General features: G+C 36.2%; 1 protein-coding gene across 3 annotated transcripts in view; it reads left to right on the top strand.

The window, feature by feature from the left end:
• Positions 1 to 11165, top strand: part of RAB8B (RAB8B, member RAS oncogene family) — a 70321-nt gene extending 59156 nt beyond the window's left edge. For 2 of the 3 annotated variants that reach the window (XM_069596258.1, XM_069596260.1), the window contains 5 exons: positions 818 to 895; positions 1888 to 1977; positions 3246 to 3311; positions 6047 to 6097; positions 6877 to 11165. In XM_069596258.1, coding sequence (XP_069452359.1) covers positions 818 to 895; positions 1888 to 1977; positions 3246 to 3311; positions 6047 to 6097; positions 6877 to 6969 — 378 coding nt within the window. In that variant the 3' untranslated portion in view covers positions 6970 to 11165. The remainder of the gene's footprint in view (positions 1 to 817; positions 896 to 1887; positions 1978 to 3245; positions 3312 to 6046; positions 6098 to 6876) is intronic. The other variant, XM_069596259.1, reaches the window with a different exon arrangement.
• Positions 11166 to 12283: the final 1118 nt, after the last annotated feature.

Genomic DNA, 12283 nt, shown 5'->3' with positions numbered 1-12283 from the left:
GATCTAGCACTTAACACACGAGTGCAGTCTTGCGATACAGATTTTGAAATGGGTAGCATACAAGTGTCAGCTGGAACATTTAGAAGATTAACTGTTTAAAATACCAGACATGGGGTCTTCCAAAATATGATGATCGTGCCTTCATTAAACTGTGTAACAAATGCATTATATTTTGAGTGTCTGTGATTTACTTTTTTTAGATTAGTAACATTTGATCAGTTCATATAAAAAGAAATAAATCTAAAGTTGTGTGGTTACAATCTTAGAATAAGTGTAAGAAGCAAAAGGACTTCCCTGGTGATCCAGTGATTAAGACTCCATGCTTCCAATGCAGGGGACTCAGGTTTAATCCCTGTTTGAGGAATTAAGGTCCCACATACCGTATGATGTGGCCATTTTAAGAATAAGAGGCAAAATAATTTCTGCTTAGAATAAATAAGTGCACAATAGAAGTGATCCCCTCTTACCTTCAGTGTTATCTCTATTTTAACGTAAATATCCTGCTAGCTTTAATTGGTACCAGTTCTCATACTATGAGGTCAGGTAGAAAGGGTGTATCACCTTTACCATAATCACTAACTCATTAAAGGTTAACAGTGAAAAAAATGTTAACATGTTATTTACATGGTGAGACAATGGAAGATTTTATTTATTTATTTTGTTTCTCTGTATTTTAAACATTTATTATAAATTCCTTTTATAAAGACAGAAAAAGGACAAACCCAGAGTTCCTGGAAGAGAAGAGTACATTGATAATGATATTCTTTGCTTTAAAATGTAGAAAGCACTAAAGAAAGATCTTTTTTTTCCTCTTTAGGGAATTATGCTGGTCTATGACATCACAAATGAAAAGTCCTTTGACAATATTAAAAACTGGATAAGAAACATTGAAGAGGTAGGTATGGGAAAGACAGTGGACACTGGAGAAGAATCCCGCTGGGTGCTTACAGAGGGCTCGCTTTTTCTGTCTCCCTGTCACATAGCTGAGCTGCGGGAAGTAGGGTGTGGGCAGGTTAGACACTTTGCTCTGAGGAGTGCCAGGGAGGGTAACATCTCTGGTACTGCCAGTCTGACTGCTCCGTTGGCCTAGGGAGTGCAGACAGAGGGGCAGGTTCACAGAAGTTTAAACTTGTCCCCGATCTTGAAAATAATGTAATCTAAAAAACCCCTATTCTACGCATGAGAAAACTCAGGTCGGAAAGAGGTAACCTGCATGTGCTCTTAGAGCCTTTAAAAAGGAGTTGTTGCCATTCAGTCTCTGTGTCGTGTCCGACTCTTTGCGACCCTATGGATTGTCTGGTTCTCGGGTTCTGTCTGTTCCCTCATACTGTTTGACTGGCAGAAATACATCTTTATTCTGGTAACTCATTTTGCCCTTCTAACATTCTGTTCATCTTAGATATTTAAATTTTGATTTAATTCCACTGTGATTGGTATTGAGACCTTTTTTTAATGTCTCTGACATTTCAGATTCTGAAATAATTTCATACACATTTATATTAAACCATGTGAATTTATTGTTTAAGTAGTTCAAAATCCAAAATACCTTCCACATCGGCTCTCTTGGTACTGAGATTCTCTCCTTTCTATGACCCAGACTAACATTTAGGAGTTTTATTGTTGGATAACTATAGGTTTTATTTTTGTTTGTTCATGTACCAAAGAAGACCTAAGAATGACTGCAAGGCCTTTGGGGAAAAAGTTATGCTGTAACTTTCCCCTCCTCTCATTTAAAAAATTTTCCTCTGAATCAGGTTTTGTGTTGAGTAAGAGATTATTTGTTTTGCAATTAAATTTATGGATCTGCTTCTGACAGGTTAAGATTTGCCTATTGGACAGCTGTGTTTTTCTCATGTTGTTTCCTGATATACTGTTTTATCCCTGCAGCATGCCTCTTCAGATGTTGAAAGAATGATCCTGGGTAACAAATGTGATATGAATGACAAAAGACAAGTATCAAAAGAAAGAGGAGAGAAGGTAAATTTGAACTGAATAAATGAAGATTGGAGTCTACTCATATTAAGCATTCATTTTCATACTATTGTTTATTGATTTAAGTTTTTAAAGTATGTATATTTTAATCCATTAAAAAGCCAGCAGACAGTTGTAATCCATACTTGAATGGTATGAATTAGTATTCAAGCTCCAACTGCATACACTATGTAGTCATGACTCATTCCTCAAGAATTTGCTCTTTTCTGGGAGATACAATTTGGTCCTTTTTCAGATTCGCGCAGCTGAGAGTTCAGGCTGTTTGTTCCATATCTATGTGCAAATGCCCAGTTCTGAAGTTAAACCAAGTCCTTCTCTTTGAAAAAAAGTCAGAGGATAGGTAAAGTTTCAACAGTAATCATTTTTCAATTCATTATTTTTTTTTTCCCAAGAATATTTTACTACATATTAGTTTAGGTCATTATGAATAAACTCTTTGCAAACTCATTGAGCTGTAGATATTTATATTTATAACCTTTTCTCTTGTGTCCTACAAAACAAGAGTCTATTATACATATATATTCATTTTTATGACATTTTCCAAACTGACTTAAAGGCTTCAATTTTTTAAGTCTTAGAATTTTGCTTTAGCTTTTTTTTTTTTTTTCCTTAGGGGTACAGGGAAAATGCATTTTGTTTTTTAATCTGACTATACACTTTTTTCCCCTGAAAACATTCACTTAATCTTGGTGTTGCAAATGAACTGGGAATTCTTTGGAAATAGATGGGAATGTAGAAGAATTCACAATTTGCCGCAATGAATAGAAACCCAAGCAATGAGATTTTAAGTTTTAGTATTTTAAGCTTTAGTTCTTTTATGTAGTTTAAGAAAATTTATTTTATTTATTAAAATAATATGTATTATCTTAAATATCCAATTTATTAAGAAAATAATGAAAACTTACAATAGTAATTGTTGGAGATTTGTAATTTGAAGTCAAATGTATCCCAAATTTATGATACAGGTGAGTGTCTAATATGTTTTCTAGTGATTAGAAAACTAAAGGTATAATAGAAAAAAAGAGAAATACTCAAGTTATGTCTTAAGTAGAAGTGCCATTTTAGTTACTAGATGATGGAATTGGATCTCTAAATTACAAACACGATAGAAGAAAGCAAAAGAATTTGAGGACCACAGGAGTTCTGAACTAAGTACTCTCCCTTTGGGACTTTGGAAAACCTAAAAAAATATAAATGCTCTATATGTTCAAGAAGCTTGCCCTGAATTTCAGTGTTCCTCTTTTGTCTTCCAGTTAGCAATTGACTATGGGATTAAATTCTTGGAGACAAGTGCAAAATCCAGTATGAATGTAGAAGAGGTGAGAAGGAAATGTTTGGTGACTTGTTATGTAGTAGCGTTCGTGTCTTGGTGCCTGTGTTCAACTCTCCGAGCCTTGATATTTCCTGACTTAGTAAATGCTTCCACTTCCATTTCATAAACTTTTGTGCTTCTGACTGTTATGAGGACCTTGGTTGCTAGATTTGTAGTACCTGTCTTTCACATGGCATATATTAGATCACTTCATTGAGAGTCACTGGACAGAAGATGGGAGTTCAGGTTCAGTTCAGTTTTGCCCTTTGTTTAGGAAGCTGGAAATCCTGCTGCTGTGGTCTCTGCTCATTCATCATTGTTCATGTCATCCTATACTAACTTGTAACACAGAGTCTTAATTCCTTTCATGTCTGCACTCTCAAGAGACAATTCACCTGTTAGCTTAGTGATCAGATTCCCTTTGAATACATGCTTGAAGTCAATTAAGCATGATCCCTTTTAATACAGTGGCATTAAGTAGGTATAAGAAACTATTTATCAGAGAGTAGTTTTAATAAGTTTTCAGTAACTGTTAAAACCAAATTATCTAAAGTCTTCTAAGAAATAGATTTTCTTTAGAAGGGCAGAACTTTGATATTTTCTTTTTTAAAAACATTTTTTAAATTGATCATAAAAATAATACATGTATTATGTGTTAATACATGTCATTTACTTAACAGTAATACTGAGGGTTTCGTAAACATTGACTTTATCAAGCTAAGTCACTGTTCACCGTGACATCATGACTGCAAATTGAGACTTTAATGACTTGACTCGTGGTCACTGATCAGAACTTTTTCTTTCTTTTAAATAACTAATGGTCATTTTTTCAGGTTGGCTAGTGGGTGTTAGGAAACAGGAAACCTCTTCTGATTTATTTACTGGAGAATAGAAAAGCAGAAAAATGCTTCCTTTTGCTTGCAACAGAAGGATTTCCTTTCATGCAAAAGAGAGGAGCCTCTTCAGTCAGCTTTAATGGTGGAGACAGGAGAGAAACCTGCTCTGAGATGTGGTAGGACTGTGCCACAGAACGTTTTCTTTTTTTCTTTTTTTTTTTCACAGAACGTTTTCTGTACCCTGACTTCAGTCTGCACTAGTCCTGTGCCCTGATCTCACCTGTGACTTAAAAGAGAATACTGAACTGTGAATTCCCTGACAGACCAATTGTTAGGACTTTGCACTTTTACTGCTGAGGGCCCAAGTTCAGTCCCTGGTCAGGGAACTAAGATATCCCACAAGGCACATGGCATGGCCAAAGAAAAAAGAGAGAGCACACTGCGCTCTATCTATGGAAATATTGACCTGGAGATTGCTCAGGCTGCTTATTCTAGTCAGGTGTTCCGTGGAGATTAGCAGTTTTCCCAGAGCTTTAACTTAACCTCAAAAACTGGGGTAGGATTACTTAGAAACTTTGACTCACAGGTGACCAGTGTGACAGTGAGACACTGACGGAGTGATAATAGTAGGTATCGTATTGCTTCTTTCTGACTGGTTTGGGAATAATAACCCTGCTGGACATGTTTGGGGACATGAGAATTGTTGGGAACAGACTGACATAGCAGTGGGTTTAGCGTGGAGACAACTGAAGAAGCCTTAAGAATCCTGGCTCTGTAGAAACAAAGTCAGGATGATAAGTTTTAAAACCATTTGGCTTAGAGTTGGGTCAAGACACACTAGGCATAAAATGCCACTGAGATTTTGTTCTGCTACCACTGGAACTTATTTCCATAGTGGGGAATTGAGTTGAGCGTAGAAACGCTTGGGATTTGGGGAGGTTGAGACACGAGAGGTTCTGTGTTTTCTGGGATAAGAGTGAAAGTCATTTGAAAGAGGAAGTTGGGAATAAAGGGTAGAAATTTTTATGAAAATAGATTTCAGAGCTGTGAAAGTGAAATGAAAGTGTTAGTCACTCAGTTCTGTCTGAGTCTGCGACTCCATACACTGTAGCCTATCCATGGAATTCTCCAGGCAAGAATACTTGAGTGGGTTGCCATTTCCTTCTCCAGGGGATTTTTCTGACTCAGGGATCAAACCTGGATCTCCTGCATTGCAGGCAGATTCTTTACTGTCTGAGCCACCAGGGAGAATTATTCTTTCAGTTTTTAAGCAGGTATTCATCATCTCCTACACAAGGAACTATGCCCCGACTTTGGGAACACACAAGTGCTGTAGACCCTCTGCCTCGCAACTCAACAAGTGTCGTATTAGGAATTTGTGCCAGATGTTTGTGGGTTGTTTCCTTTTTTTAATATATTACTTATTGGGCTGCAGTGAGTCTAAGTTGCAATGGGATCTTCATTGCGTCATGCAGGTCTTTTGTTGCAGTGCACAGACTCTCTCTAGTTGTGGCTCATGGGCTCTAAAGCATGCAGGCTTCAGCAGTTGCAGCGCTCAGGGTTAGTTGCTCCGTGGCATGTGGGATCTTAGTTCCCCATCCAGGGAGCGAACCTGTGTCCCCTGCATTGCAGGGCAGATCTTAACCACTGGACCTCCAGGGAAGCCCCAGTGCCAGATGTTATGTGCAGAAAATATTTGATGAATGACAGTTTGATTATATTGGAAAACCTTTATGATAAAATTGAAAAATAAGTAGTCATGTGTCTGCTGATTGCAATTATGTTCTTTTTCTCAATTAAAAACGCTAAAGTAATATATTTTTATTTTATAATGAAATGAAGAAATCTACATTTCTAATTTAAAAGATAAACATATAATAATGAAATCTTTCACTTTACCTTTTAGGCATTTTTCACACTTGCACGAGATATAATGACAAAACTCAACAGGAAAATGGTTTGTATATAATATATAATTTTATTTTCCTTATGCTGTGTTTAAATTTGTTTTCTTATTTATGTTGCTTATTTAATTAAAGAGAAGGCATATATTCACATTAAATCATTTTTTCCCTGTCTTACCTTTTCACCCAGTTAAACTTTGATTCATTTCTGTTTTCTCCAGTTTTTTAATTTCTGAACTGCAGCTGTTTCAGTTCTTTCCTCTGGCTCCATAAGTGGTCTTTGATCGAATTTTGTTCAGAATAATTAAAGTAATAATGGCACAAATTAAATATTTTACTCTCTCCCTGTGTCTGTATATAACTATGATTTTGAAGTTGGTGAAGTTTGCTTCAATTTGAAACAACCTCAGTGATGACTCATTAGGACAACCTGAAAAGTTTGGTTTACCCTGAATCTTGCGTGTAATTGTATACCTTATGTTACCAGCTCTTCTTGCCTCTAACAGGATTGCCTGTACCAGTATCTTAATATCATTTCCATCATTACCCTTGATACTTTACACTCTTGTGGTTATAATTTCTTTGGACTGGAAATAGGAACTTCCTAACTAAAATGTTGTTAATATATTAGGTACTCGCCTTAAAATATTTTTCCCATTTTAACCCACTGTTTCCAAAGAAATAAAAAACATAACAGCTTAGCTAGTTCCCTTCCTAATTAGACTACTGAGTACAAATTTATGAGCATGGTTAGATATTTTTATTTTTTAGATAATTGGGCTCAAACCGTGAAACTTTTATCTCCTTGGTAACTTCATCTTCTGTTTTTCAGAACGACAGCAATTCATCAGGGGCAGGTGGACCAGTGAAAATAACAGAAAACCGATCAAAGAAGACCAGTTTCTTCCGTTGTTTGCTACTTTGATGAACTCTTTCTGAGAGACTGCAGCACACCTTGAGGACCCTCTCCTGCTTCTCTGAAAGCACAGGTCACCCAGCCTCAGAACCATCCCACCTGGCTGCTACTGAGAGCACCGCTGAACCTATACCTAGATTCTGCACACTGAGTGTGCAGTGGATTCCAGCCTTATGGCCCATCAGGATAACAGGCTTCACTCTTCAAACGTGGAAGCCATGAAGTGGAGACATGCCGGACTTAACTTGTTTTTCCTCTTTTTATTGCGTGTTGCAGAAGCTGCTATCTTTTTCTTTTTCACTTTGCACATCAGTGTTAGCCTTTCATTGTTACAGCACAATCTGAGATTCTTATCTGCACACTTCTGACATGACGTTCTAGACAGATTTGCTTTTGGGAATGTTTTTTTAAAAAGAGTGGAACATTTAAAGCAGAAGTTAATATACTAAAATTTTAGGACATTTGGTCTGGCTCATACGGCCAAATGTTATTGCATTGATAGCATTTATTTAAGGGCTCTGGTTTTCTTAAATAAGAGTCATTAAATTTTGATAAAAGTTTACCTTAGAAATTCCTAAAAATGCCCATCAAAGGCCGCAGTTTATTTCTTCAGATTATTTAGTTTTTCTTCATTCCTGACCTTTTTGCCGGAGAGTCTGAGTAGCTGAATAAATCATTTTTTTCAATTGATTACTTCTGCCTAATCTATTGAAGCTGCATTTGGAAACCATCTTAATGTCACTTTTCTTGAGATTTGTATTCCCTCTTTTTTCCTACATTTGACCTGTTGTAATCGCTTACCTAAGACATATTTGAACACTGCTGTCTGCTTCTACTTATAAACTTCTTGAGCTGGAATTTTGCATAGGCAGAGAGCTAGTTTAGGGCTCTATTTCAGCATCTGATTGATGTTCTGTCATATCAGCGTAGGTCATGTGTCTTTCCCTAGATTTGCTTGTAGCTCTCTGGTTGAGTAGTAATATCCAGTTCTTACCATAATCCCTGTCTGAAGAGTTAGATTCAGACTCAGTTCACAGAAAGCTTACCCACAGGGAGAGAGGTTAACTTGTGGATGTAATTTTATAGAGAGAGTTATTGGTAATGGTGGAAATGGTTTTTTTTTTTAATTGGACTTTTATTATTATTAAGAGTAATTAGTCCTAGTGCATCCTCTAGGAAAAGTCTCACCTTTTCATTAGAGAAAATAAGAGCATGGTTTCAGTTTTACAACAGCTGTTATTGAATGTGTAGAACCCAGATCCATCTATTCAGGTTCACTGTTATAGAGCTTGGTCCAGCCATTTGGGCCAAAGCCAACCAAAAGCTTAGCTGCCTTTCTCATCATAACACTGGTACTGGTAATGCCTTTTGTAGATGAGTCCGTCACATAAGGAAAAAAAGAAAGTATTTAGTATTAACTTACATGCCAAATTCATTCTATTATTCCAGCCTTCAGTGTCATAAGACAGAGGGAGTAATAACAATGAGGTGATTAGGGAATAATAATTATACTTCCTGTTAAGCCAGTTTTGTTTCACAAAGGTTGCCATCATGCTTGATGGGTAAGGCTGGAAGATGAAAGTGGAAATGGATTGCTTGTTACTGCAGAGAATTCTGCTTCAAATTAAGATGTATCACTGGAATACTTGGACCAGTCAGTCTTCACTGCTTGTTTGAAAACTTAGGCACAATTTAGTGGCAGGAAGTATATACCAGAGCTAGTTTTGATGGGTTCTCTAAACTTAATATTCACAAATTTTGGTCTCCTTGACTTTTTTTTTCGTACTTACTTATAGGCTTAAAAGCACCTATTGGTGTACCAGTAAAATCAGTAGTTCCTTGATCACAAGTGGACTGTAAGTTTACCATCTTAAAATTAGATATTGATATATTTCTGAAATGAAGAAAATAATTTCTTAGAAACATCTTGTATTCACTAATTTTCAGAAAAAGATCCCAGCAGTTAAGCTTTCTGGATGGTAACAAGGTAATTTCTAAAAGGCAAGTGCTATGACACCACATATGAATGTAACCCTCTTAGTAATTTACCTCGGACTCTTTGGTGTCTTAACACTTTGGTTTATATCTCAGGGGTTGTCTGCAAACCAAAACTGACATATTCTGTGGTTAGCATTTTTTTATTTTTAACAGAATGCTTTGCTTTTGTTTGTTTTGTTTTTTCCTTTTCTCTTCTGTTGTTGCTTATGGGTTAATAACTAGTCTCCATGAACTTCCCTTTGAAAGAGCCTATAAAAGTTAGATGAGTCTAAAAGTGTTCTTTGAAGTAGCAGCAAACTGGGGGTATATACTCTGTTATATAGAAATAAATTGTCCTTGCTATTTTCTTACATTTAGCTTTGCTAAATTGTATATAATTTGAGCTAAGACCATAGGAAATTCACTTTCTGCATGGTAACACTGCCCCAATAAATATTCCACTTTGCTTAATAATGTACGTATAGTGCATTATTTTTTCTATTTGTAGATGAATTTAGTGACAGATAATTGTCTTTTCCCTGCTGAAACGGAAGAAATCTAGTTTTGTGTGAACATTTTTGTGGTTTTATGGGTCAGGATACATGAAGATTTTTTGCAGCAGTGTTAGTGGTTCAGTGGCTGCATTTTATTATCAGTGTGCTGATTTTTGACAATGATTGGGCTCGACCTTTTCAAATAAGAGTCTGAGGGTTATCAGACGATGCAAATGTGCTGTAACTAAGTAGCATGTAGATCAGTTAATTGTAAAATGTTTCCCTGGGAACTTACTTCAGCTACATTTTTCGTCAGACAGATGATGGGAAAATAATCCACCTGTGCATCAGTTAGGCGGTGCTGCAAGATTTCTTACTCTTCACATGAACATTTTGTGCAGTCTTTGTTACAAATTTTCAGAAGACTATACTCTTTACTTTGAAGGACTCTTTTTTAATTATACCTCATTTAGCTAACTAGTATTCTAATACCTAGTAGAAAAACAGTGAGCCAGTCTTTTAAGTATCCAGCACAATTTAGACTCAATGTTTTGTTTTGAACTAAAGCATCATTGGAAAAGGTAGGAGGTAGTTTAGGATAGAACATACATGTCTTACCCAATAGCTCAGAAAAAAAGTATTATCTTCCTGTCTCCATTAATAAATTTAGCTGTGCAATATAGATAAATGTTTGCAGAAATTTCTGAATAAGAGATTATAACTGCATTTTACAGGTTCTGAATGCTGAGAATCTGTATTAAGGCTTACTGAGTTTTTCTTGTGAGCAGTAAGTGATCCATGTAAGCAGACTTTCTTTCCTTGCTCATAACTTTGATTTCTTGATAAATTTAGTTCTTAATCTTGAAAGATGAGTTTCTAAGCTGAAAATTTTAAAACAGCATTTTGTTATGTTGGTTTACTTATCTCAGATTTTAAGCACTTGTTTCTCATGTCAGATTTTTTAGATTTTTTTCTTTTAACAGAAAGGACATTCCTTTTGCCTTCTTGTTACATCCAAAAGTGGGTGGGGGAATGCCTAAAAAACTCCTTGTCCGGTAGAGATGTAGATGGACAGGATATGCTAATAAAATTTCAAGTACTAGCACAGTTTTACAGTAGAAATGGTCTTTTTTCAGACTAATAAAATTAATGTCATGATCACTATGAAAAAATGTAAATGAAATTTGCAAAAATAGAAATTAGCAAGCAATTGTTTTAGGTATATTTTCAAATTTTACTTCATTTTTTAAAATGCTTGTGCCATATGCCATTGCCTTTCTTATTGCCAAGAACTAATAGAACTTCTTGTTTCATTTCTTACCTTTTTTTTAAATGTGAATTTAATTATAATTCATTCCTTTGGCCTTACAGATGGGTCTTATTTTGTTTATTTGCAGCTGACACTGTTCCTTTAAAGCAAAGTACCTTAAAGTTTTTGACTAAAATCATGTCCCAAGTGGGAAATACCTGTTTTTTCCATAGAGTTGTCCTCCTGTCTGTGTTTCAGCATACTTTACCTTTGCGCCAACGGCTTAATGTGAAGAACCTGCAGATAAAGTGGACCTGTCATGTTGTTAATCTTGTTTAAGCCAACTCATTAACTGTGTACTGATAATGATGCTGTGTTTTGGGTTTTGTTTTGTTTTGTTTTTTTAAGAAAAAAAAAAGGATTTTATTCCAGATGAACTTTTTTTTACAATGTTCGTCTAAAATAAAAACTACATAATGAAAATACTCATGTCTCTCTGAAATGCACATTTAAAAAAATGTTTCTTCTAATTTGCCAGGTGTGTGTCACAAACCATGGTAGACCTGAGATATTTTAGCAAACTTTACATCTGACTTAGAATTCTTTTTTGTTGTTGTTTTTTGGGAGAGGGAAATTTTATTTATATTTTGCAGCAGTTTTGATGATTTATAGTTGATTTACAATGTCATGTATTTTCTCTTTGTTCAGGCCTCCTTATCTTTTGCCTAGGTTTCTGTAACCTCTCCTAACCAGTCTTCTAGTCTCTAATTTTATTTTCCTCCTCTCCAGTTTCCACAGTGCTGTCACTGCCACATTTAAACCCTTTAGACTGGCAAAGTCCTTTGCTGTCTCCACCTCTCTCTCTCTTCAGCCTTTGATTTTGTCACACTTGAACTCACACATATCTTTTGAGCCTCATCAGTACTTGCATCTCCAAATATAACATGCTTTGTCATTCCTTTCTTTAGGCTGCTCCTTCCGCTGACTCCCCACCCCTTGCCTGACTGACTTCTTATCTTTCAATATTCAGTAAGGGTTTGGTGGGAAGACTTCAGCAACAACCCCATCCATGGTTAGGAACCCTCTCGTATGTCTGCCCAAAGTGTCACGGCACTGGATTGGAATCATCTGTTTACTTTCCTTCCCCACTAGACTCAGCTCTTGTAGGCTGGGGACTGAGTGTTTGGTTTTTGTATTCACAGTATCAGACAAAGGACCTGGCATATAGTAGGTGTTTAAGAAATGTTGGGGGAAAAATGAGTGAATTTCAGCAGTCATCAAAATCAACAGTCACTGAAGAAAGTTAAGTATAAATTAGGAGTTGTTTGGTTCTTTATTTACTTTTTAATTTGAAGAATGATTAAAAGTAAAGGGGGACTTCCCTGGTGGTCCAGTGGTTAAGAATCTTCCTTCCAATGCAGGGGACTCGGGTTCGATGCCTGGTCAGGAAACCAAGATCCCACATGCTCCCACAAGGGCCTTAACTGCTAAGTCTGCACATGCCCCATGGGTGGCCCACATGCCCTAGAGCCCGGGTGCCACAACAGAAACCAAATATATATAATAATTTTTTTTTAAGTTGGAAGTAAATTCATCAGAGCCT

Source organism: Ovis canadensis, chromosome 7 (genome assembly GCF_042477335.2).
Source record: "Ovis canadensis isolate MfBH-ARS-UI-01 breed Bighorn chromosome 7, ARS-UI_OviCan_v2, whole genome shotgun sequence".
In the NCBI taxonomy this organism is placed as follows: domain Eukaryota; kingdom Metazoa; phylum Chordata; class Mammalia; order Artiodactyla; family Bovidae; genus Ovis; species Ovis canadensis.
The sequence above is the reverse complement of the archived record's forward strand: the minus strand, read 5'-3'. Positions and strand labels throughout refer to the sequence as shown.